This window comes from Anas platyrhynchos, chromosome 7, assembly GCF_047663525.1.
Source record: "Anas platyrhynchos isolate ZD024472 breed Pekin duck chromosome 7, IASCAAS_PekinDuck_T2T, whole genome shotgun sequence".
Taxonomy (NCBI): domain Eukaryota; kingdom Metazoa; phylum Chordata; class Aves; order Anseriformes; family Anatidae; genus Anas; species Anas platyrhynchos.
In genome coordinates, this window is record NC_092593.1 from 8117730 (window position 1) to 8142495 (window position 24766).

The 24766-nt window shown below is 65.6% G+C and overlaps 2 protein-coding genes and 1 long non-coding RNA gene across 3 annotated transcripts; all 3 read right to left on the reverse strand.

The window, feature by feature from the left end:
* Nucleotides 1–1407: 1407 nt before the first annotated feature.
* LOC113844202 (uncharacterized) lies at nt 1408–6714 on the reverse strand. The gene is made up of 3 exons (XM_027462166.3): nt 6114–6714; nt 2121–2281; nt 1408–1921 (listed from the first exon to the last, which is right to left on the reverse strand). Exons 1-3 carry the CDS (start codon nt 6538–6540, stop codon nt 1604–1606), a joined length of 906 nt encoding a protein of 301 aa, XP_027317967.1. The 5' UTR covers nt 6541–6714; the 3' UTR covers nt 1408–1603.
* LOC110352911 (uncharacterized) lies at nt 2288–6096 on the reverse strand. Its single transcript, XR_003498577.3, has 3 exons — nt 5436–6096; nt 4168–4254; nt 2288–3229 (listed from the first exon to the last, which is right to left on the reverse strand). It is a non-coding gene; the product is annotated as an uncharacterized lncRNA (long non-coding RNA).
* Nucleotides 6715–12505: 5791 nt separating the features above from the next.
* On the reverse strand, nt 12506–21847 carry IHH (Indian hedgehog signaling molecule). Its single transcript, XM_038182277.2, has 3 exons — nt 21047–21847; nt 16557–16818; nt 12506–14216 (listed from the first exon to the last, which is right to left on the reverse strand). Exons 1-3 carry the CDS (start codon nt 21347–21349, stop codon nt 13555–13557), a joined length of 1227 nt encoding a protein of 408 aa, XP_038038205.1. The 5' UTR covers nt 21350–21847; the 3' UTR covers nt 12506–13554.
* Between the last annotated feature and the right edge of the window lie 2919 nt (nt 21848–24766).

The following is a 24766-nucleotide window of genomic DNA, read 5'->3' on the forward strand; positions in this document are numbered from 1 at the left end:
GAGCACTGGTATAGGGATGGGGGAGCCCCCCGATGCGGCCTTGGAGCACCAGTGACCCACAGAACAGGTGCCAAAAGTGATGGGGCTGGGGGTGGTGAAGGGGCAGGGGGGCGCAAGCCCATGGGGTATCCTGGGTACCAGTCCCGTGGGGCAGCACCAGCACCGTGGGTCACCCCTACATCCCCCCAGAATGTCCCTTGAGGTGCGGGAGACCCTCGTGTCCCCAGTGGGGACACCCAGACAGCCCCCCAGGTGTTAGCAGCAGCGGGGCTGGCAGGAGGAGACGCAGCTTTATGGCATTTCTCTGCTTTTAGGGCGTGAGCCACGCAGCCATAAATCAGCACCCCAACTCCTCCGCCCCCCCCAGCGCTGGCCGAGCGCCTGGCTCCTGCAGAAGCAGCCCCATAAATCTGTTATTTATGTTATTCAGCCACCAAACAAACCCTCCCGTAGCCGCCGAGGGCCTGCGCGCGACGAACGCCCGCCATCCATCACTTTAATGGCCGTACTCTGGAAATTAAACCTGTCAGCGCCCCTCAAGGTGAACGGTCCCAAGTCTGTGACATCCCCCAGCTCCCCTCCTCCTTCCCGGCTCGCCCTCATCTTCCCTGTCCCTCTCTGCCCCTGCCATCCCAGCTCGCCCCCTCCCCACGGTGCCCACCTCCACCCATATCCCTCCGTGCTCCCCTGGGCAGTTTTGGGGTCCGGACACTTCCCGAAGGGTCCCACGGTGCCCGGGGCTGTGCTGCCTGGGGACAGGGGAACCCATGCACCCAGGGGAAGCTGCTGAGCTGCCAGCAGCCACTGCGGGTCACTGTCCCCCCGTGTAGGATTTATCCCACATTCCTCTTTCCCTTCATCTCCATCCCTCCCCATCCCTCTGTCCCAGCCGCGCCTCTCCACATGCATCCTTGTCCCCAAGCCCATGGTGCTTAGGGATCAGCCCTAAGGGGTGGCAGCAGGACATGGGGTGGGGGCAGCCCCATAATGTGCAGCCATTCCACCCCACATTATGTGCAGCCACCCCACTCGTGCAGCCCCATAATGTGATGGGGTGGCACAGCAGCCCCTGGGGAAGCCCAGAAAGGGTGCAGAAACCTTGGGAAATTTGTGTATATATGGACACACACGTATATATAGGGTCTGCAAGGACCCTCCAACATCCTGAGGACCAGGGGAGCCGGCTCATTTTGGGGTCACAGCCTAAGCTTAGGGCTCCTGGGGATGCAGGTGGCAGGGGGTGGCTGTTGTGACCCCACTCCTAGGGGCTGATCTGAGCCCCCCCGGGATGCTAGAGCAGCGGGAGGGGGCACACACCCTGAGCACCCCTCTTTATCCCCCCTGGTGCCCCAGGTATGGGGGCACTGGCAGGGCAGAGCCCCTGTCCCCTAAGGAAGAGCAGAGGCATGGGGATAACAGCTTTATAGGGGCGGGGTGTGGGGACTCCCCCAGATACACACAGAGGAATAATTACGAGTTAAATAGGATCCAAACACACATAAGTTAAAGCGGGGGGCAGGCTCCCCACGGCCCCCCTGCCCCGCACGGGCACAGTCTGTGGCTGCCAGCGAAGAGGCCCCCGACGCCTCAGCCCGGCCCCTCTTCACAACACGGAGCCCATCTTCCTCTCCGCGGCGCCCAACTCGTCCTCCTCCTCTTCCTCATCCTCCTCTCCCCCCGAGCAGGAGGAGTCGGGGCCGTAGCCCAGCTCGGCGGCGCTGCGGTGCAGGAAGCCCGAGCCGGGGCTGCACCCCACAAACTCGGGGCCCTCGCCCGCCTGTCCCTGGGGCTCTCCGGGCAGCAGCTTCTCACAGGCTTTGCCGAGCCCCCGCGGCTTCTCCGCCTCCGCCGTGGCCCCCTGCTCCTTGGCTTTGCGGCTCCGCTTCCACTTCATCCGCCGGTTCTGGAACCAGATCTTCACCTGCCCACGAGGAGAGCACCCGTGTCACCGGGGGGCACAGCCCTGTGTGGCTGTGCCCCCCCTGCCCCATCCCATCCCCACCTTCCCTGCACCGCAGAACCCCCCCAGCTCCCATTTTTGCAGGCATCACCCCAAATTCCCACCCCCATACCCCCAGCAGCCACCCGTTCCCCCCTCCACCTCCCCAGGACCACGGTACCTGCGTCTCGGTGAGCATCAGCGACGTGGCCACCTCGAAGCGCTTGGGCCTGGAGAGGTACTTGTTGAGCTTGAACTGGTTCTCCAGCTCCAGGAGCTGCTGGCTGGTGAAGGCCGTGCGGGGCCGGCGGCACTTCCCCATCAAGCCGGCCTGCGGGGTGGCTGCAGGACAGACAGCGGGATGGGGATGGGGTCGGGGGTGCAGCGGCGATGGGGGCACCCCCTCGGCGAGCCCGGTGCGAGGAGGAGGAAGGCGAGCGCCTCTTCCATCGCCTCCCGCCCCAATAATGGCTTTATTGCCCGGCCAGATACGTTATCGGGCCTCGGTGTGCAACTGGGATCAGCCCTGGGACTGGAATTAAAGCTCCTTTTATTGCCGGGACACGCAGGTGTCTGCCCAACCGCCGAGGGCTGCGGTGCAGGGCTCCGTGTGCCCCGCGCAGGGCTGATAGCTCGCCCTCGGCCCGAGCAGGAGGCTGGGGAACAAAGGGGCCTTTGAGAGGCCGGCGTGGGGTGGCTCCCGCGCCGTGTTTGATCCCTGCTTATCTCCTCTCCGCTCGCTTTATTGTCCCCCCCCTCCAGGGTTTGGCTTTTACTGCTTCTCCCAGCACCGCAGCGGCAATCAAACCCAGAGGTTTGCAGCTGGGAGTAAAGGCTTGGAGCGGTGCAGGGGGGCATTAACAGGAAAGGTCCTCACCATGTCCCACGGCACTGCTGCAGAGCCCCTGTCCTCCCTCCACCAGCTCATCAGAAACCCAGGCATCAGCTCAGAAAACTCCTGCCCGGCTGGGCACAGGGACACACGTGGCACAGCCGTGGGTTTGGGACGGCTGTCAGAGGGGGACCCATCTCCAAAATGCCTCTGCTTCCTCAGCAGGTGGCCAGCAGCACCCGGCTGAGCGCGGTGGGTGAGGGTCACTGCCCTCCTGGTGGGGCACGGGGCAGCAGCAGCCACGTTATCTCCTCAGATTCCAGCTTTGATCCCGACCTGCCCATCTCCCGAGGTGTCCACCGAGCCCTTCACAAACACGGCGGTGACGCACGGCGCAGGAATTTATGAAGGGGGCATTAACTGAGCGCCAGCCAGGTCGGATCCCGGGTACCTGGGTGCTGGGTGGGACAGGTCAAACAGGCAGGTGTGGGGCCGGGCTGGGGCTCTGCAAACTTCTTTCTTGTGTGATGAGCAGGGGGTGGACGCGACCCCCCTCCTGCACCCGCAGAGCCACGGTGCCAGGTCCACCTCGCAGCCTCTGGCCATTTAAACGAGGGGCTGATCAGAGGGATGCTGTGCCGATGGCGCTGACGTGCACCCAGGGCAATATTTCCCTCTAATAAGTGTTAGAGGGAAGGCAGCTCAGCTCTGCAGCTGTGGATGGGTCTCTGCAGACCCTCAGCAGAGACACGGGATGGAACAGACCCAGGAAGGGCCCCTTCTGCCAAGGAAAGGGCCGTGGAGCTGGCTTCTCCCACCCCAACGTGGAGAGTCTTGGGCTCACCCCCTGCGCCCACGCCCTGGGGCAGCGGATTCTGGCTCTGGGGAGCACAGAAATCCTCCAGACCTCCCCAAAAGGCTCCTCTGTGCTGCCTCCTGCAAGGCCAGATGTGGGGAGAGTGGAGGCACAGAAACAAGCCCTGACCCCAAAAGCAGAGTTTTCCACCTCAGTGCCTCCCATTTGGGCTCGGCACAATGGTGCCCACCACAGCCCGTGACTTTCTAGAATCCCCTAATCCATCCTGCCCCAATCCTGGCCAAACCAAAAGCCACCACCAGCATCACGGGGATGTTGAGGAGAGGAGGTGTGTTCCAGTTTGCCGTGCAGAGGGGAAATGCCCGTCCTAACCGTGTGCCTGGTGCAACCTTCCCCTGCCCCGTGGCACGGGCAGCAGCCCCCCAGGGCTCACCTCGCTCAGCTCCCTGCCAGCCGAGCTGTGAGCACTTCTCCATCACCACCTCCACCCCACAGAAAGAGCAACCTGTTGGGAAGGCTCTCCCCCTTACCCAGCTCCTGCCTCAGCATCATGCCTTTGCTTGACAAAGGGTTTCCTACCTGCCCGGACATCTCCTGCGGGATCACAGCTCATCTCGGTGTCCCTTCAGCATGGCCAGGACCCTCTGATGGGTGCCTGGTGTTTGGCTGCAAAAATCAATGAATATATCGGCTGGCCTGGAGCTGAGGAAGCCCCCGACTCCGTGGCCGGGAGCTGTACAGGACAGCTGCCTCCCGGATAATTAGATAAAGCTTATAAAGAATTATTAGCTTATTTGATACAGTTCCGTCTACTTGATAACGAGCCTAATCCGAGGTTGCTATTAACCCACTTGGTTTTAATTTGGTTTGTTTAGCTACAGCTCGCTTGGCTTCGTGGGCTAGCAGATAAAGGAGAGGAAATGAGCTGGAGGTGCTCCTCCAGATGGCAGGGCTGGCAGGAGGAGAGGGGGTCCCAGGGCCAGGGGTCTGCCAGCAGCCCCCACTGCTCTCCATGGGACAGGGTGGGTAAGGGACCTTCCGAAATCTTCCACCCCCTGGTTTCCTCCATCGCTGGCTCCCAATTGCTGTTTGCCAGCTGTTTCCCAGCCCTTGCTTCCCACCGATGCCAGACCACCGTGAACATGAGAGCCTCAGAAGGCACCAGCCAGGAGCCCCTAGAAAGGCACCCGAGCACCACATCCCCAGCAAGGAGCCCTGTGCTCCTCCTGAGAGCCTCACCACATCTCCCACCCTGCAGCTGCGCATCGCCACGCTCTGCTCCTCCAGCTGTCTGCTCTGCTCTCAGCTCCCAGCACCCTGCTGCATTTCCACACCGCCAATAAATCCCGTAAATACCGATGCAGGCAGCACCCCGGTGCCAGACGCCCTCCCCGAGCAGTTCAGGAGGGCAGCCGCTGCTCACAGCGACTCCGAGCCCCCAGCACAGGGACCCGGGTGGCTGCGGGGGGGACATGCCTGCTCCTTGGACCTTCCCCGCCTGCCCTCTCACTCCGCATTGCAGCAGAGGTGAGAGCAGAGCAAGCACACGCTGTGCGTCCCCGCAGAGCCTGCTGCTTCATTTGGGGCTGGCCCTCTCCTTCCACCACCCCCCTGACCATCCCGCAGAGACCAGACCACGCATCCCCTGCAAAACATCTCCACACTCAAAGCCAAAGCAGGAATTCATGATTTGGCTCAGGAATCTCCCATAAATACATCAGAAAGGTGACCTCCCCATAGGGTGCTCCAGAACAAGCCCTGGGAGGCTTTCGGATGCGTCTCTCCCAGCTGTCTGCACAGTGCCCAGAAAAACATCCCCAGCAGCACAGAAACTTGTCCTCGCACACCCTGAAAACTTCATCCAGGCAGTTCTGTGTGTCCATCCGTCCGGGCTGGGTGATGTGACAGGGACACACGGACCACAGGCAGCCCAAAAGCCCTGTGCCAACAGCAGGAGGGGAACAGCCCCTTGTGCCTCAGCCTGCCCACGTGTAACTTAACGAGGGAGCACAGGAGGGGCTGATTTACGCTCATTCCCCACTTGTGCATTATTATTCGTTTCCAGCAGCCCGGGGTTGTTATTTTTCGTTTCCCGGTGCCGGTCCCGCTCCCTGTTTCTTTCTTTTCGTTTCCTTCCCGCAGCAGCGGGGCGTAACGATCCCGCGGCGGCCGTGCGGTGCCGGCGGCTGGGGGGGCGCAAGCAGAGACCCCCCCGGGGGCAGCTCTGCCCTACCGGCCCCGGGGCCGGCATCCCCCCTCCGTGCCGCCCTACAGCCCCAAGCTGGGGCAGGGCTGACAATGGGGCCAGATCCCCCCCCTCCGCATCCCGGGACCCCGCTCGGGGGTCTCAGCGCTGCGGGTGCGACCCCGCAAAGGGCTCCCCGCAATGGGGAGCGGGGCCGGGCACAGCAAAAGCCCCTCAATAGGGCCGGCCCCGTGGGTTCCCCACCTCCGACGGGGCGACACCGGTGAGCCCCAACCCCGAGGTTATTTTTTTTGGGGGGGGGCGGTCCCGGATCCCTTACCGTGGAAGTCGGAGAGCCTCGGCACCAGCATCCCGGCTCGGATCCAGTGCTCCAGCGGCAAGGAGCCGGCCACGGCCGCCTTCAGGTGCTCCGCGCCGGGCGGCGGCAGGTGGGGGAAGCCGGTGTAGGCGAAAGCGGGGTGCTGGCCCCCCAGGGCAGGCAGCGGGTACACGGCGGGGGGGTAAAGGGCCGGCAGGGCGCCGAGCCCGGGGCCGGGGAGATGCAGCAAGCCGGGCTTGGGGACGAAACCGGCCGGGGCGAGGGGCGCAGAGAGCTGGGGAGCCCTCGGCGAGGGGGTGTCGGTGCGCCCAGGGGGGCCGGGGCTCCCCGCGGGGCTGAGCCCCGGTGGAGACGCGCTCCTCGGCGGCTCTTCAGCCAGGAGCGCCTCGATGCTGAAGTTTTGGGATTTCTCCATGGGTTTGTGCATGGCGGGCCCCCCCTGGGCACGGCACGGCACGGCTCGCCTGCCAGGGCAGCGCCCGGCCGGGCAGCCCCGGGCCAGCCCCGGCACCGGCGGGCATCCACCCCCGGGCCCCCGCTCCGCTCCGAGGGGCTGCCCTCGGGGGCAGCCCTCCTCTCCGCTCCTCCTCCTCCCGGGCACTCGCTCTCCCCTGGCCACCGGGGGGGCTTTTTGAACCCCCCCTCCACCTGCCCCAGCTCCCCATTGGCTCCGCGCTGCCCCCCCCGCCCCGCCGGCCCGGCCTCCCTCCAGCCTCCGGTGTCCTCAGCCTCCGGCACTGCGCTGTGGGACCCCGGGGGGGCCCGATCCGGAGGTTTCTGCACCTCCCCGGCCTCGTAAGCTCCGTGCCCAGGGGGTCCCCAAGCTGCAGGGCTCGGTTTCCCCGGAGGACACGGGTTTGCTCGGATGGGGTGAGACCGGAGGGGCTTCAGTGCATGAACCCACAGCCCTGAGGGGCTCTGCCCTGCGCACCTCAGGGCTGGGAAGGCAGGAGAAGTGCCCCGTGTCCCCCTGCTATTTCCCATTGCACCCCTGTGGGACAGGGCGAGCCGTGGAGCTGAGCTGGGTGCATGCAGCGTCCCCATCCCTACATCACCCACGGCCATCCGAGATGCCAACAGGGCAGGCAGGGAGGTTTCTACCCATTTGCCCGGTCTCTGCCACAACCATAGCCCTGCTTAAGGATGATCAGAGCCAAAGGGAACTCCCAGCCCTGCGTTTCCTTCCCCTTCACCATTTCTACCCTTGCTGGATTCCCTGAGATTTTAGAGCGAGAGCCCGTTCCCCGGTATCCCGCATCCCTCAGAGGCTCGGAGCAGACACACGGGGAAGGAAGGGCAAGGCAGGAGCACACGCGGGACTTTCCCCAGCCTCCTCTGCCCGGCAGCCCCAGGGGTTTCCCTTCCTCGAGCCCATCCAGCCTGGCCTGGAGCCCACTGAGCTCCCTGCACCCACAGCACCGGGGTCCAAAGGTCCCCTATAGGGGGATAATTTCCTCCTTCCTTCGCCTGGAGCTTGCTCCATCCGTTGAGCAGCCCCAAATCTTTGGATGGGGACGGACACCCGACAGCCCTTCTCCAGCCGCCTCCCCGGGAGGGCAGGGATCAGCCCCACGGCCAGCCCAGGTCAACAGCAAGCAGGGCCATTTACTTCCCAATAAGAAGAGAAATCTAGGAGGAAAATAAAGGGAGTTCCCTCCTCCAGGAGAGCCAAACCCAGATGCTGGGGCCCTGCAAGAGATGCGCCCGGGGCAGGAGCGCCCAGCAGGCAGGGATGAGAGCAGAGCCCAGGAGGTGGCCAGCAGAAGGGGCGGGATGCGGGCGGTGATAGATGCCAGGGTGCTGATGAGTTCACAGTCTTCGGGGTCATTAATCAGATCAGAGCTGGATTAAGGTGTCCGAGGTCTGATTAGCTTCATTTCCAGCCCCAGGAAGGAGGGAACTTGCTTTCCCATCCATCAGGGTCCTCCGGTGACAGCTCACCTGGCTGCTAACTAGATCTGGGGATTGCGAGAAGCGAGCGTGGCTGGGGCCTGCTCCCTTACCTCTGCCCGTTGCAAAAGGGCCGGACACAGGAGAAAACACAACCCTGAGCATCATCTGAAGGCCACAGCCCCCAGGATATCAGCCAGGGAGAGCCTGACCCCATGCAGGGAGGGCCCTGCAGCCTCGCATCCTTCCCCAGCCAGCTGCCAGCACTGAGCCGCGGAGGGGGACAGGTAGAGTTTGGGAGCACAGTTCAGTTTTACAGCCCCGCCGTTTCCTCGCCGTCACCTTGGGGCAGCAACGTAACACCCCGCAGCACCGCCGACTGCCCCGAGATCAAAGCCCAGGGTGCCGAGGAAAACACACACCCCGATAAAAAGCTGCCGACTGGGACCAGGCTCCCGCTTTCCCAGGCTCAAGTCCTTATCCCAGGCACCCGACAAAGGCAAGGCCCATGCTGAGGCTGTTTTAATTTCCAATTAACCCATCATTTTGGCTGCTCACAGACCGTGCTTTAACACCAAGCCGTTCTGGTGGGTTTGGGCAGAGGCAGGCATGGGTTTGTACCATCTTGCTCCCACCAAGGTTTGAGTTGCTAAGTCTTGCAGGAGCTTCCCTGTCCCCAGGAGGCTTGCTAAGGATTTACTGCTCCTCCAGCCAGGGCTTTCTGCCTTTGGAAGTGACTTCCCCAGGTTTTTGGAGCCTTAACCATCACCTGTAGCGCTGCAGCCCTGCCCCTCGCAGGCCACCCCTATCTCCGGGCTCTGGGAAGCCGCAGGAGGCTGGTGGGGAAGGTAAATAAACTGCCAGCCCCGGGGTGATTTGTGGCAAAATGAACAGCCCCCAAGTCACCTGCGGGTGGCCCGGGGAGATAATGGCTCCTAATCAGCCCCACAGCGGTGGGAGCCGGGCTCTGCGGGGTCAGACCTGGCACGGCCAGCCCCCTGCCCCAGGCTGCTTGGTGGCCATCCCCTCTGCAGAAAGCACTGGTGCAGCTGCCTGCATGGCCCAGGGTTCCCCAAATCCCTTCAGGTGTCTCCCAGAGATGGCAGGAGCAAGTGCCAGACGTGCCACCAAAGCCATGTGTGTGCCTGCTCCCAGGCTGTGCCACATCATGTGCCCCCATCCCTGCCTGCACTCCCTTCTGCTTGGGGTCTGCCCATCCCGGGGGTCTCCGAGCCAGCCTCAGGCTGCGCCCTAAGGGACACAGAGAGAGATCCCCACGTCTTGGCTCGGTGAGGAGCTCCGCAGCCCCCTGCCCACCTCGCCCAGCCTCCACGGTCCCCCCGTGGTGCCAAGGTACCTGCCCCAAGCGAAGGGGTTAACAGAGCAAACCCCGCGCCGTCCCTCCCCGACAGGCCTCCTGCAGGGATTTCTGAGCTGCTGTTTATTTAGCCAAGCGATTCCTCAAATAAGCAGCCCCGGCTCTGCTGGGACGTGGCAAGGCTGAGCAGAAAAACGTGTTGGCAGCTCCCCTCCCGGAGCAGGGGGACGGCAAACGGGCGCAGGGAGGGCTGCTCGGAGCAGCGTGAGCCAGAGCAAGCAGTTGGATCCCAGCAGCTTTGGGATCTCCAGTTCCCGTTTGGCTTCCCGGGGTCCTGAGCTGCTCCCCAAAAGGGCTGGGAAGCGAGGCTGGGCCCTGGGTGCAGGGTGACCCCCCCTGCACAGCCTCACCCCCTGCTAATGGGCTTTCCGTGGAGTCAGCTCCCAGCCCCGCTCCCTGGGTGACTGGGTAAATCGGCTGCTCCTCCCAGGACCTTGGGCTCTAATTAATGTCAGCTCATTAAGGAGATAACGGCCATTTATTGCCCTGTCTCCCTGGCTGCTGATTAACCCTTTCCCAAGGCAAGGGTGGTGGCGGTGGCATGGGTGGCAGGAGCTGGCGACGTCCCTGCAGTGACACCCAGGGGTGCCTCGGGAGGAGGGGGGACAAGCAGGACAAGCAGGGCTCTAGGGCACGGTACCCCCTCCCGGGGGGGCTCAGGCTCTGGTGCCATCCATCACGGTGCGCGGTGGCTCCCTATTAGCGGCTGCTTAATCAGGCTGAGGGCTTCGGCTCGTTAAGCTGACACCTCCGCCGCCGGAGTGAGCCATGGGGGCACGCGAGGTGCCACTTATTTATTTGCTTCTTTCCCAGGGAATATATTAAACAAATTAAATTCCTGGAGCGTTGGGTCAGCGCCGATCGCTCTGCGCCTGTGCCCGGCACAGTTGCGGGGAGGGTCTGCCGCAGAGCCCGGCCCCCCCAGCCCCATTTCCCTCTTTTCCCCCCATTTCCCTCCCCATTCCCCTTCCCTGGCTGCTGGGAGGAGGTCTTGGAGGAAATGCAACCCCTGGCTCCTGGGTGCTGCTGCCAGCTGTATTCCTGGCTTTTTTTTTTGGGGGTGGGGCTGGTGGCGGGGTGGCACCATGACTCCAAAAATGTGGGGTTTAGGAGAACCCCGTGCAGCCCCAAAAGTGTTTTAGTGCCTTAACAGCGCATTGGCTTTGACCTGAGCGGAGCCCTAAGAAGGCTCTTTACCGAAACCCCCCCAGGGTTCAGGTCCCTTTGGGATGACAGCCGTGGGTGGGGGATTTGCCCCAAAATGAGCCATTTGGCGCTTTATTGGCCATTCGCAGCTCTTTCCTCTGCCACCACCCCTTCCCTCCCCATCCTGGCAGCGAAGCCTGTCCTGTCCCACCCCCTCCTTTTTGGGCAGCCTCTTCCCCTCCCAAATCCCAGATCCTTTCCACTTCAGTCCTGCTGGGTCCGGGAGCGGTCCCACCTTCCTCTGGCGGAAGGGCGACTCCCTGGAGGTTAGCGACGAATTAGAAATAATTTAATTTACCTCCCCGGCGGGGCGCTTTGATGAGCTGAAAGGCCCCTTGTCAGGCGGCGAATCCATCTTCCTCCAGCCTTACAGCAAATTTCATTCCCTAATTAGAAACTCCTGCCCCGGAGCGTGCTGCCACCTCCCCTCCCCACAGCCCCCCCGTCTCCCCAGCAGCACCATTAGGAAAATAAATCGTCCCCGTAGCCGCATTGTTGTGGCTGGGGGGCCCCGCCGGGAGTTATTGGAGCAGGAGGGAGGGCGGGGAGGGATGCAGAGGGATGATTTATGAAGGAAAAGGGCCCTGATGAGATCTTTCCTCCTCCCTCCTGCGCGCATACCCGCACACCCCAGCCCCGGGGCACCCCCCCTGGCAGGAGGTGGCTGTGGGATGCTAGCAGGGCTTCCCAGGGACATATCCTACAGGTCCCTAGCTCCCCCAAGCAGCTGTGGGATCGTGCATGGGATAACATCGCTGCCTGCCGCCTGGGGGGACCGCCAGCATCACCCCCCGGCGCTGCCACCCCATAGCCGGGGCTGTGCGACGGCAGAAGGCTGGGGGGCGAGGGACAGACGGGGGAGGCGGGGATGGGGCTGGGGTCCCCTCTTGTTAACAAGGCCGGGCCCTGTAACCTTTTCAAGGCGCTGAATGGGAGGTGGGAACCTCTCCTCCCCCGATTTGGGGCCGGGGGGGGGGAATCTTGGCTTGGGTTTAAAGCGCTCAGGCAGGGAGGGGGGACGCGCGCTGCCCCAGATGGGAGCATGTGTGGGGCTTGTCCCGCCGCCACATGCCCTCCCTCTCCCTCCCGCCCCCCATTCACATGGTAATGGGGACAAATTGATGGAGGGACATCCATTGTGGTGCCCAGCCCTTCTGCCGGCCACCCACCGGCAGCCCTATCCATCACCACCTCGGGGTGGGACGGGATGGGATGGGGGCCCCGGTGGGATGCTCTCATAGCAGAGCAGAGCTCATTTCCCCCATGCCCACAGATCCCCTAAAACCCTGGGTCTGGAGACGCCCCCGACACCACGGGACATCCCCAAAAGGCTCAACCGGTGCTGTAGGGGGGTGCCTGTCCCCATCAGCCGGGCTGGTGCTGAGCTGCGAGGGCGCACGGCCGGAGCAGAGCCAAAATCCCGATGGAAATTTCACTCCATAAAGCGGCTCTCCAAGGCCTGACCCCGCCGCCCCCCCACCCGGGGGACCAATTTGTCCTTCCCTGTAATAAGAACCTAATTAAATTAGCCCAGCCGTTCTCGCCGAGCCCTTAAATTAGCCGTGGTGAGGAGGGCCCTCGCCGCCGGGTTGCTCCGCGCTCACCGTGCCATGGGGTCTGGGGAAAGACCCCCCTCTCCCACCACGCTATGGGGAGGCTTGGGGATGGGGCAGGGGTACACGGGGAGGCTGTGTGGGGCACAGGGCTGTGGGGTGAGCTGGAGGGGGACAGGGCTGTAGGTTGTGAGCACCAGGCTGCTGTGGAGACCCCCGTGCGCCACGTAGGGGGGGTGGCACTGGGGTAAGGGGTGCTGCGGTGGCTCTCAGCTTGCTCTGCCCTGGGCTGGGGGCTACAGGTTGAAGGCGATGCCCCCCCCCCCCCAAATTTGGCTCCCCCCACAGCAGAGCTCGGAGCAGCCTCCTGGGAGATGAGAGATTTATTGGGCCGTGTCCCCGAGCGGGGAAGGTACATCCAGTGAAGAGACAAAAATAACACCTGCCGACTCGGTGCTCTCTCTCTGGACAGCAATCACCATAGAAACTGTGCTTTAAAATAATCTTTAAATAATTTCTGCTTTTCATTAAAATAATAATAATAATAATAAAAAAAAATAAGAAATCCCCCACCCTCACCCCCACCAACCAGACAGCTTGCCCGCCCCTCCCGTCCCCACCTTCCCCTGCACGCGCCCGCGATGCCTCCCGGCTATGGTACATACAAAGAGCAGATAAATAAATAAAGGCGCGTGATGCCGCAGGGGGGGCACCGGTCACAGCCCCCCGGCCCCCTCATCACCCCCACTGCTGGGGAGGCCGAGGCTGTAACGGGGATTTTGGGGGATTTTTGGGGGGCGCTGGCCAGATCCCCAGCCCGGGTGAGCAGCAATGAGATACCCTGAGGGTTTGGGGTGCCGGGGGGGGGGGGGGGGGGGGCGGGAGGTCAGGCCAGGCAGGGCTGTGCTCCAGCACCTGGGGGGGTTTCTGAGTTTTGGGGTGCAAAAGGCGTGGATTTGGGCTAGTTTGGGTCACGCTGCCCAGCCTTCTGCACCAGCAGCACCCGTGCCACCGAGTCCCGGGTCCCGTGCCAGCCCCAGGGGGAATGGCACCCCCCCCCAGCACCCCGGGACCCCCCTCCCAAAACCTCTCCACGGGGTCCAGCCGGGCTGTAGCTGCCGGGAGCTCCCTCCTCCGCCCCTCCCCAGCCCTTTTGGGCCCTGCTCCCCTTTTTCTGCCAGACCCCCGCCGTGAGCTAACCCTGCACACGCACACGCACGTCACACGCACACACACACATAGCAGCATGTGGATCCCGCCGGGGGCGCCCCCACCAGCACGGGGGCGAGGAGGGGGCACGGAGGAGGAGGAGGCGTGCGGGGCAGCCCCCTTTTTGCCCCCCTCTGCTGGGGGCACGTCCCCGTGCCGCCCCCCTGAGAGCCGCCCCGCGGCCACCTCCTCCGCCAGCGCACCCTCAGCTCTCCGCCTGGGGTACCCCCAGCGGGTGGAAACTTTCGGGGGGCAGCAGCAGCCTGCCCAGGCGGTAGAGCAGCCCCGAGTACCAGTGCACGCCGTCCCCCTGCGCCCCCGGCCACCCCAGCAGGCTGTGGTAGAGCCGGAGAGGCCAAAAAGCCAGCTGGGCCAGCTGGTGCTCCTGCACCAGGGCGAAGCACGAGGCCACCACGCCGTCCACCACCAGCGTCCCGTGGCTCGTCAGCGGGGCGTAAGCCCCCACGTCTGTCCGACCCCTCACCCCCACCACCTCGGCGGGCTGCCAGCCCCCCGAGCCCACCGCCACCAGCACGAAGTGTCCGGGGCGCACGCGGCTGGCAAAAGTGGGGCGAAAGAGGGCGGCGGGTGCCGAGGCGTTCTCGGCCACGAAGAGCAGGTGGGTGGGCGTCAGGGCCAAGCGCCGGGGGGGCTCCCGCGTCTCAATGACGTGGAAGGCAGTGACGGCGCGGGGTTCCTTGTCCAGGAAGGCCAAGAAGTCACTGTAGGTTGGGCGGCCGGCCCCGTCCATCGCCAGCACCCGCTGGCCCGGCCGCAGCGCCCACAGCGGGGTCCGGGCACCGTTCTCCAGCGTCGCCAGCGCCCGGCCGGGGAAGCAGCCGCCCGTCTTCGCAGCAGCCGAGTGCTCTGCGCAGGGAGAGAGAGGAGAGGAGAGAAGGGTTACCTGTCTGCGAGACCCCCAGCTTCTCCCCTGTGACATGCAGAGACCCCCCCGTGCTGCCCTGCATCGCCACCCTGCGCGGCTCCCCTGCGCACAGTCCTGGGGGCCCTCCCCGTGCCATTTTTGGGGTTGCTGTGTGTGCCAGCGCCCGCTCCCCAATGTAGGGCCAGGGCACTGTGACCATGCTGCAAAGCAGGGCCCCCAAACCCTCCTGGCCCAGGGAGCAGCCAGTGCAAAGCGCACGGTGAACACCCTTGGGTGCGGGGGCACCCAAAGTTTGAAGAGGGAGTGCAGAGCCCTGTGCTGGTGGCAGGCAGAGGAGCAGAGCGCCCGGCTGCTCCCTGGGTGCCAGGGCGCTCCCTGCCTGCCCGTGCCCTGCAGTGCAGCACCCATGGCCCCCCCCGGGAGGATGCAGCAAGGAATGGCAGCAGGGCGCAGCACCCGGCACCGCAGCTCGCCCCTATTCCGTGCTGCAGCCCCCTCCTCCTCCTCCTGCCCGCCCCCTCACCCCCTGCTCCCTGCACCAAAACCCTCTCTCAGCTGCAGGGACGTGTCAAAATCCCCAGCCAGAATCAGGGAAAAGGACTGCCCCTCTGCAGGTGAAACAAGTCACCGAGTGTCCCGGCACCCAGGGTACCCCCAGGCCCCCGTCAGCCCCAGCTCCCCCAAGGCACAGCCTTAGGGTCTGTTTGATGGTCCCAACCTCGAGCTCCCAGCCCCTGGGGCCCTCTCCCAGGTCCCCACCTAACCCCACAGCCTCCCCCCAGGTCGCACTGCCCCCCCATCCCACCCCAGCCTCGGGCAGAGCCAGATCCCAGCCCCCAGGCCCATGAAGAGAGGCATCATCTCTGGGACAGAATCCTTTTATTACTCAGACGAGGTGCAGCGTCCGCCCCGTGCCTGCTCCCCAGCAAGGGACAGGTCCCAAATCCTGCACCCCACGTCCCCGGGCAGGCGGCAGAGCCACGGGAGGGGGAGGCTGGCAGGAGGGCAAGGGGGGCACCTGGCAGAAGCAGGGGCACAGGCACGGGGCACGGAGGGGTGTGCGGGTGCGGGGGGGGACCCGAGGAGACGCAATACATACAACAGGCCACGCGGCCATCCGTACAAAAATAAAAGCCATTTACTAAGAGGCAGGGGCAGCCCGGCTGCCCTCTGTACACAGCTCTGGAGGGGACCAGGATGGGCACCCCACAGGCTCCACCAGGCACCCCATGGCTTTGGGGATAAATCCGGGGGACACAGAGCCCCGGGGAGCCGCTGTGAGCCACGAGGCTCTGGCCAGCCTCCAGAAGCCCTCCAGGGTCTCAGGGCCCCGCTCGGCTGCCTGGGCCGTGGCGTTTGTCTTCGGTCAGTCCAGGGGAGCATCCTGGGCTTCAAGAGCCTTGGTCCTTCTCCGGGGGCACAGCCCCACTCCTCCGGCCAGCCCCAAGGCACTGGGGTCAGGGTCCTCGCTTCGGAGCCTGGCCCCGTTTCTCCGGCCAGCCCCGCCGGGCACCGGGAGCCCCGGTCCTTGTGCCACGCTTTGTCCCTCTTCTCCGGGGCTGCGTCGCTCCCTCTCTGCGCCGCGGTCGCCCCACGTCCATCGCGGGCCGGAGATGCGCCCGTCCTGGCATCGGCACGGGGGAGCGGGTCAGCGCGGGGGGCCAGCCTGGCGTCTGGGGGTGTCGGGCCGCTGGCTGCGGGCTAGGGCAGCAGGACAGGCACAGTGCGGTGGGAGCCGAGCCTGGGGACCCCCCCCCAGCACCCGGGCGAAGCGTGGCACCGAGGGGCACCGAGCGGCACCGAGGGGCACCGAGCGGCACCGCCGCAGCGGCCACCGCGGCTCCTCCTCGGGCGTGGGTGCGCGCACTGCTGGGGGGTGCGCACCGTGACCGTGGGCACGCCGGGCTGGCGTGGCACCGCCGAGGCTGTTTCCACGCGTGGGCACGGCCGTTTCGCCCCGAGGCCCCGCGGCGTGGGGCTGGCTGCGCGTCCCCGCCGTGCGCGTTGCGCTGCTGCCCTCTGCCGCACGCCGCCGGCACCGGGCTCGCAGCCGAGAAGGGACCCGGGGGGGCGCTCCGGGAGCTCGGGCACAGCTTCCCCATCACCACCCCGCTCGGCAGGGGGGGTCCTTGCACCCCATCAAATCACAGCTCGGAAACCCCTCTCAGCAGCGCACAGGAGAAGCGAGCGGCAGCACCCGGCCCCGGCTGTGGTTTCCCGCAGCTCCCGCTGCCCCCAGCACCCTCCCCAAAACCCCCTCCTCAGCCAGCAGCCAGGCTCCCCAGGCACGTTGCAACAGGAGGGCCCCCCCCCAGCCTTACCTGACTTTACAGAGCAGTGGATGTGCGCCTTGGACTCGTAGTAGACCCAGTCGAAGCCGGCCTCCACGGCCAGGCGAGCCAGCATGCCGTACTTGTTGCGGTCCCTGTCCGAGGTGGTGATGTCCACGGCTCGGCCCTCGTAATGCAGCGACTCCTCCGAGTGGTGGCCGTCCTCGTCCCAGCCCTCCGTCACCCGCAGCTTCACCCCCGGCCACTGGTTCATGACGGAGATGGCCAGGGAGTTCAGGCGGTCCTTGCAGCGCTGCGGGGCAGAGGGGCAGAGTCAGCCAAAGGATTTTGGGGATCGGGGATTTGCCCTCCTGGTTCGCAGGTTGCGTCCCAGCGTGCTTCCACGAAGCCAAGGGATGGGGAAAAGCAGCTGATAAGGAAACCCTGGGGGACAACAGCAGGTCCCCAAGCCCCAGGGCTGCCACAGAGGTCACACGAGCGAGCAGAGCCCTGCCTCGTCCTGCCCTGCCAGGGTTTCTCACCCCAAAGCACAACCCAGGGATGCCAGCCCTGAATTTCTGGGTGCCTTTGCCCGCTTCCCCCAGCACAGCATCTCCACCCACAAGCTGCAGCTCCAAACCCGCTCCAGCCTTGCATGAGCCCCTTGTGCCCCTGACTCACAAGCACAGCCTGGACCACTGTCCCCTGCCTGGGCTGCAAAAGGGGTGGAGGACAGATAGAAAAGGTGCAAAGAAAGCGAAGTTTATGGCATCGAGGAGCTCCTTGACAGCACTGGGTGAGCAGACGAGGACTGCCCGGCCAGGAAGAGCTGGTGGGGAGGTACAGGAGAGCTCTGTAAAGCCAGAGAGGGGGACAGAGCCATTAAGGTCCCATATGGGGCACGTCCTGGGAAACATTAAATGAAAGAGCTGGGCAGCAGGCTAGAAGCAGACACCGTGGGGGATGTTTTCGTGCTGTCACTGCTGAGCTGGAACTCGGTGCCGCAGGACGTCACGCTGGCAGCCACACAAGCAGGTCATGAGACACTGTCCCCGAGAGCACGAACCAGGGCTATAAAACCTGCTGCTGGGTCCAAGCCCTGGCTCAGAAAGGGCCCAGCACCGCTCCTGCAGGGAGCTGCCCCCAGCACGTGGGCCCTCAGCCTGTCCCCATCACCAGCTCCTGCCCCGGGGGAGGTGGGTGCTGCTCCTCCTGGGGAACCCCGCTTGCTCTTGGCATGGTCCAGGCCCCAGGGAGGGCAGTGCCAGGCAGGTCTTTGCCCCACATGGGGCGGGGGAGCGCCTCTGCCCTCGTCTCGTGGCTCCCTGGGTGTGGGGAGATAAGCTGGGAAGGTGTTGGACAAACAGTGCCCAGGAGAGGGGAGGAGGAGGGAGGGGAGCGACTTTTGTCCTCGCCAAACACCGCCGTGGTGCCACTCTGCGCACGGCACAAGGAGCTCCCAAGGCCCCTGCTGGCAGAGAGGGGGCTTGGGGCTGGGGGCCACCCTACGGTGGCAGGCAGCGAGCCCCCCACACCCCACTGCATCCCCTGCACGGTCCCGGCTCCAGGTGTCCCGTCGCCACCCCGCTCCGGTCCCCTCTTTGCGCCCTCTCCGCCGACCCCTCCATCCTCCGGGTGCTCCCTGCAGGGCAAAACCCCTGCACCCCCCCCGAGACCCTCCAAACTTTGTCCCCTGGTGGGGGACAAAGCCCCTGGGGACAGCCCAGCCTGTCCTAGCGGGAGCCACCTGTGCCACCCTTGTCCCCGGAGGTGCCACCCCCGCGGGCCCCCCAGTTCCCCGGGCTGTCAGGGTCCCCGCAGCGCCCAGCACCGGCTGTGCCTGTGCCCTGGGCGGCCAGCAGGTGTCAGGGCACGGGCAGGGACCGGCAGCGAGCAGGTACGGAGGGCAGGGACCGGGCGGGGATGGGCAGTGACAAGGAGCGGTGGGCGAGGGCGGGCAGGTGGCGATGCGCAGGGAGCGGGCGGCGATGGGGAGGGGCGCAAGGTCTCCTCTCCGGGCTCATCCGGGAGGCTGCGGTCCCCAGCGCGCAGCCCAGGGGGGCTGAAACATCCCTGGGGACCAGGGAGGGGTTGGGATGTCCCAGCTGGAAACCCGAGGGACAGGCAGGTGGCAGGGTTTTTGGGGAAGGTGCGCGGTGGCAGCGTGTGAGGGAGGGCACAGCCCGTCCCTGTCGTGTCACAGGTGGCCGGACACCTCCAAGCCACGTGTAGGGCTTAGGGTTAGGGTTGGGGTTAGGCTCTGGGCTGTCCCACGGCAGGGGATGTCACCCTTTTGGGAAGGTAGCAGGGCTGGAGGAAGGGCACAGCGCCAAGAGGACACGGCCACCGGGGACCCTGGGACACTCAGGTGGGGACCTCAGCCTCACACAGGGGCTGAGGGGGGATGTGTGAGCGATTGCTCGCAGCAAAATTGCCCAAAATCTGGCCAGGAGAAGAAGAAGGATCACACCACACCTGTCCCCAGGTGGAGTTTCTCCCAGAGGGAGCCAAGGTCCTCTCCTGAGGTCCCCAAGAGCAATTTGTCACCGCCGCGAGGGTGGTCGCCACAGCAGCGTCTGCAAGGGGTGATGGCTGGGGTGGGGACACCGTGGGGGCAGGGGGCCTGGGACATTCCTGGGCCAGGCTGCCGCGGAGAGGTGAGGCAGGCTCTGCCTCCAGCCTTATCTCAGCACCTCCGAGTGGGACCAGCGAGAGCAAACACACTGGAATTCTTGAGGAAGATGAAACGATAAAGGGAAGGCGGGCAGAGAGCAGCGCTACCCACCCCCCCAAGCAGGCGGCATCGTCAGGCTGCCTGGGACACCCAGACCCTTGGACTTGGGGAAAGAAAACAGGTTTGGAGTGAGTCAACAGCAGTAAAAGCCAAGGCACTGGGGGAAGGGACAAGGAGCTGGGTCAATGGCCTTTCCCAGCCCAGAGCTACGCGGGGGCACGGTGCCAAAGCTCCCACGCCTGGGGGCATCTCCCACAGCCAGGGGCCAAGGGATGAGCCCGGAGGGCTGTGGGATGAAAGCGAGCTGCCAGGAGCCATGCCAGGCAGTGGGGACAGTGCTCTGCCCGGCTGCCCCAAGGCACCAGGGTGCCCATCTGTGCGCGGATGTGCAGTGGCAGGGACCGTGCAGGGCTGAGAGCCCTCACTTGGGCAGCACACGTAACCTTCGGGAAGAGCCAGGGAGCTTCCAGGTGCCCTGCCAGCAAGGCAGCAGGCAGGAGGGGGCTGGCAGGTGGGACACGGAGCCTGGGACATGGTCCTGGGGGGGGGCAGGGGCACTGTCTGGGTCAGGGCAGGCGGTGGGAGCAGTCTCACGGGCAAACGCAGTCAGAGGTGTGCTCCTGCCTCTAATCCAAGCCGTGCGATGTCACTCGCATGAGTGACAGGAGTGACAGAGCTCAGCATCCCAGGAGCTGTTCTGCACCAGGGGATGCAGGCTGCAGTGAGCAGCAGTCACGGCTCGTGCAGCTCACGGGGGGCTGGATTCAGCCCCTCTGCTGCAGCCCCCGGCCTGAAAACCGCCCCGTGCCACAGCCTCTGCCCCCGGGGAGCTGCCCTTTGGGGCGCACGGGGTGACAGAGCTGCCAAGCCAGCACCCGAGCCACTTCTCTCCTCATTACCAACACCTCGGGCAGAGTCCACGGCCAGAGCCCCGCTCGGCTCCTGCCCCCAGGAGCTCACCCAGCCGCCCGCCAGCCCCCGACCAGGGGGTGCAGTGGGCAGCGGGCAGCCCCGGCTCCCCCCTGCCTCCCCCAGGAGCTCAGTCGGGCTGTAACCCAGTGCTGAAGCTGGTGGCCGGGTTTCTTAGCAAGGCCGTGCGGCTCCTTATCTGCATTCCTGAAACCCTCAGGCATTCTCCTGGCAATATTAAAACACAGAGTAACCTTCGTCCAGCATCACCCCCGCCACCCGCCGCCGTCCTCTGTCCCCCGTGCCCCTCCTTCCCCTGGCCCAGGACACTTGCAGGCTGGGTTCAGCAGGGCGTTTGCACCGCCGGCTTCTCCCCTTCCCCAGACTCTTCAAGCCGAGGGCTTCCCCTTGCCAGGCTCCCCGCACCATCCCACCCGGGGGGCACGGGGGAAGCGGGGGCACCAGCGCACAGGGGGGCTCGGCAGCAGCGCGGGACGAGGCCGGCAAGGTGCTCCTGGAGCTCCTCTGCGTGCCCCTCGCCTCCTGCGGGCTCAGCTCTGCCCTCCGCTACTCGGAGCAGAAGGGCAAGGGCAGGCAGGGCGCAGCGGGGCAGGGTGCTGCCCCTCCGGGGAGCGCCGCGTCCCGGCGCCGCCGGCTGGAGGCACGGCTTGCCAGCGCGCTGCGAGCGCGGGGACAGCGGGACACGGGCTGGGGACAGCGGGACAGGGCGCTGCCACCTCGGGGGACGGTCCGGGTGCTCGGCGAGCCCAGGCGGGGCGCTGCTCCGGCGCTCCCCGTCCCGTGCGTGCCGCACCGGGGCACCCGGCCGGGCACCGGTGGCCGCAGGTGCCCGGCGCAGGGGAAACGGGGGAGAAAGGGAGCGGCGGCGGGGCCGTACCTGGGTCATGAGCCGGTCGGCGCCGGTGTTCTCCTCGTCCTTGAAGATGATGTCGGGGTTGTAGTTGGGCGTGAGCTCCTTGAAGCGCTCCGAGTTGCGCGCGATCTTGCCCTCGTAGCGGCCGCTGGCTCCCAGCGTCTTCTCGGGCACGTTGGGGCTGAACTGCTTGTAGGCGAGGGGGATCAGCTTGCGGGGCGGCCGGCGGCGGCTGCCCACCACCCTGCCCGGCCCGCAGGAGCGCACGGCCGGCGCCAGGAGCAGCGCGCACCCGCTCAGCAGCAGCAGCAGCCGCGCCGGCTTCATGGCGCGCCCGGCGGCTCCGGGGGCTCCGGGGGCCCCGTTAGGCTCGCCCGCCGCTCCCTCCGCCCGCCCCGGGGCTCCCCATGCGGGGCGCAGCCGGCGGGCAGGTGCCGGTGGCGGTGGCGGTGGCGGCGGCGGTGCCGCCGGAGGTGCCGGTGGCGAGGAGCGGGTGCCCGGCGCGGGTGCGCTCCGGCTGCCCGGTGTCGGTGTCGGCCCGCTCTGAGCTGCCGTGCCCCGGCGGGCGGCGGCAATAAATAGCGAAGGGCCGTTTGTTTTGGCAGGAGAGCGGCCGCTTGCGGGGCGCGGGGCTCGGCGCTGCCCGGAGCCCCCCGCGGTTTGCGCCCTGGCGGTCAGCGCGGCGGGGCTGGAGCCGGAGACCGGAGCCGCCGCTGCCTCCGCTCCCCGGGCAGGAGTGAGAGGGGAAATTGAAGAGATCCGGGACCGGGAACCGCCAGGACCGCACCCTGCCCGTGTCCCAGCCTCCCTGCGCCCTCCCTCCCTCGCCTCCTCCCCGCGGAACCTGCCCCGGGCCGCCCGCAGCCTCCTCCCCCCGGCCGAGCCCCGGGGCCCGCAGCCCACCCCGCCGGGCCACCTGCCCCCCGGGGCCGCCCCGGGACGCGCCCGGACGTCCAAGCTCCCCCCCTGCACCCTTTTTTTTTTTTTTTTTTTTTTTTTTTTCCTTGGCAGCCCCCCCGGGGGCTCCCCCGGCGCGGCGTGGGCACGGGGTGGCACCCCCGGGGCTCCGGCCCCCGCCGCGCCGCCTGCTCGCCAGGGGCCCGGGCCTGCGGGCGGGGATCAAACAGAGCAGGGAGGCAGCTGGTTGAAATTTAACCACAATATTCTCGCTCCCCATTGTTTCCAGGGAGGCCCGATATTTCCACAACAGGATTATGGCATCTGATTAACTCGCTGAGACAACAATGAGGGGCTGGGATGGGCTTCCCCTTCTAGCTGCCAAAAGGGGAAAGTAAATACAACACCCTGATTTCAGGAGCGAGGCTTCGCGGGGCCCCCCCGGTTCTCCCCCAGCTGTGCGCTGGGGAGGGGTCCGGCAGGGCTCTGCGGGCACCCTGCTGGTTCCCCAGGACGTCCCCAGGTGAGGCGGTGACCTCGGGACACCCCTGCACACGCAGCCCTCGCGGGGATGCCCCCTCACCACCCTGCCCTTTGGTGGGCACGGGGTGCGGGGTGCTCCAAGGGGTACCCGGGAAGGCCAGGTTGGAGCAGCCCAGCCCGGCTCTGCCCTCAGGTCTGCGCTGGCCTCATCGGCACCGAGAGCACCCGTGTGCTTGGGATGCTGCAGCCCAGCAGCCCCAAAGGCCCATTTCCCTTGCGGGGGAGCAAAGCTGGCCGGAGGTTTCTCCGTCTGGGTTTTGTGCTCGGTAGCCACGCAGCCAAAAGCTGTGCCCAGAGCTCTGCGAAGCCCGGCCACTTCGCACGTCCTGCTGCTGCACCCGCAGGTGATGGAGCAGTAAGGGCTGGCCAGCAGCCCCCAGCCACAACACTTGCACATCTCCTCGGCTGGCTCCTCCAGCAGAGCATCCTCAGGCAGCCAAGAGGCAGAGCAGAGACCTGTCCCGGCACCACTCCCCATCCCCGCCTCTGCCTTCCCTGGGGCTGCAGCAAGGGCACAGCTCTCCGTGCATCACAGGCACGGGACAAGCAGAGTTAAGTCTGCAAGGTCCCCGGGCTGCTTTGCTCGCCCATGAGATGAGAAATGAGCCCAGCTCCTCGCCGTGCTCACCCTCACGGGTACCCTCTCCCCACAGGGACTCAGGGCTGCTTCTTCCAGACCTGCCACAGCCAAATTCGGACGGGGAGCTGACTTGGCTTGCAACCACGGCTGCTGCCCATGCAGGGCAGCATCCTGCATCTGGCCGTGGTGAGCAGTGACAGTCCCCTGGACGCAGAGCCCGCTGTGTCCCCGTGCAGCAGGGACTGCAGGGCTCCCGCATGGGGACACCCGAAATCTCTCCTGCCCATTGACCCCTGTTGGTGATGAAGAGCAGCCCCTCTGGTCCTGGCAGGGGTTTGGCACTGGGGCACGGGGAGGAATCACCCTCCAGCAGAGCTGGGAGGGATGCGGGCTCCATCCCTGTAACCCCCAGCACCTCCAGCATCCCCCGGCCACTCTCAGCCACCACCAGGACACCCGGTCCCCACGCACCACTCCCGGCTGTGTCCTCGCCTTGCCCAAGCCCCTCTCTCCCTGACCCACAAGGGTCCCCATCCCCAAACCCTTCTCCCCCCGCCCCACAAAGCCCCATCCCCGCACCCCTCAGGCTGGCCAAGGCCCCGCAGGGCTGCCCGGAGCCGGGCGCAGCGCGGAGCGGGGTGCCGCAGGCAGTCTAGGTGGTGCTATTTCTCTATTTTTGCACCAAACGACTTTGGGATTTTCCTCTCCCTATTCGCTGCCTTGGTCGTCTTCTTCTCCCCTCTCTCTCTCTCTCTCTTTTTTTTTTTTTTTTTTTTTTCTTTTCCTTTTCTAAAAATACTTGACAGCGATTGAAAGGTCCCTTTAATCGAGGCCACAGAGCCCTTATTAAGGGCACGGGTCGGGGTGCTGGGCCGTGCCCGGCATAACGGCTTCATTAAACCCTGCGAAAACTAATATTTATGGAATCAAATTTATGGAGGCCGAGGCCGAACTTGTGGCCTTTAATGTGTGTCGGGAGCTCAAATCCAGCCGGCTCCAGGGAGGAGGAGGGGTGGGGACAGGGCAGGAGACCCCAGCGGGACGGGATGGGACAATGAGCGGTGACACTCCCCGGGGCCGGCGGCACAACCTGGGCCAGGCAGGCACCGGTGGGCTCCGTGCTGGAGCCACGGGGGCTGGGGTCCTTGCCCTGCCCTGGCTGGGGGCTGGGGGGCATCAGCAGAGCTTTTTTTCCCCGCTGACAGCTCCAATCTCCTGCTTTCCCCACCCTCATCCCCGCTCCTGCAGCCCGTCCCTCCCCTGGGGGAGCGGGGCAGGATCTGTCCCTGCAACAGGTCCTTGCCCCAAGCCCCAAACCAAGGGTTGTCCAAGGGGGGGGGCAGCTCCTGGGGGCTTTTTTGCCCACGTAAGATGCTGGCAGATGACACAAGCTGGTTACGGCTGTCAGCACAAGCTCCCCGTCCCGCAGCTTCCCCTTCCCACCACCCACCCTGCCCCGCACGCTGCTCCCTCGGAGAGGAAATATAAAAACCTCTCGCCCTGGGACTGGCCGGCTGCGGCCCTGCAAAGGCCCTTTCATTCCCCTGCCACAGACACGGGGGCTGCTCCGGATGTTTTTGTTTCCCCCTCGCCGCCCGTGAGAGCAGGCAGCGAGGCTGCGGCCAGCCCAGCCCCGGGGAGTTGGGGGCAGGCAGGGGCAGGGGTCCCTGCGGTGCGCGGCGCTGCCCATTTTTGGCTGGCTATTTTGGGACCTGGTTGGGCAC

What these genes read in the sequence shown, in the direction of transcription:
- LOC113844202 (XM_027462166.3), bottom strand. Translation starts at nt 6,540, where the DNA reads ATGCACAAACCCATGGAGAAATCCCAAAACTTCAGCATCGAGGCGCTC. An exon ending in GAGGCTCTCCGACTTCCACG is followed by an intron (nt 2,282 to 6,113) that starts GTAAGGGATCCG and finishes TCTGTCCTGCAG; the next exon opens with CCACCCCGCAGGCCGGCTTG. An exon ending in TGATGCTCACCGAGACGCAG is followed by an intron (nt 1,922 to 2,120) that starts GTACCGTGGTCC and finishes CCTCGTGGGCAG; the next exon opens with GTGAAGATCTGGTTCCAGAA.
- IHH (XM_038182277.2), bottom strand. Translation starts at nt 21,349, where the DNA reads ATGAAGCCGGCGCGGCTGCTGCTGCTGCTGAGCGGGTGCGCGCTGCTC. An exon ending in CCGACCGGCTCATGACCCAG is followed by an intron (nt 16,819 to 21,046) that starts GTACGGCCCCGC and finishes TCTGCCCCGCAG; the next exon opens with CGCTGCAAGGACCGCCTGAA. An exon ending in CCACTGCTCTGTAAAGTCAG is followed by an intron (nt 14,217 to 16,556) that starts GTAAGGCTGGGG and finishes CTCCCTGCGCAG; the next exon opens with AGCACTCGGCTGCTGCGAAG.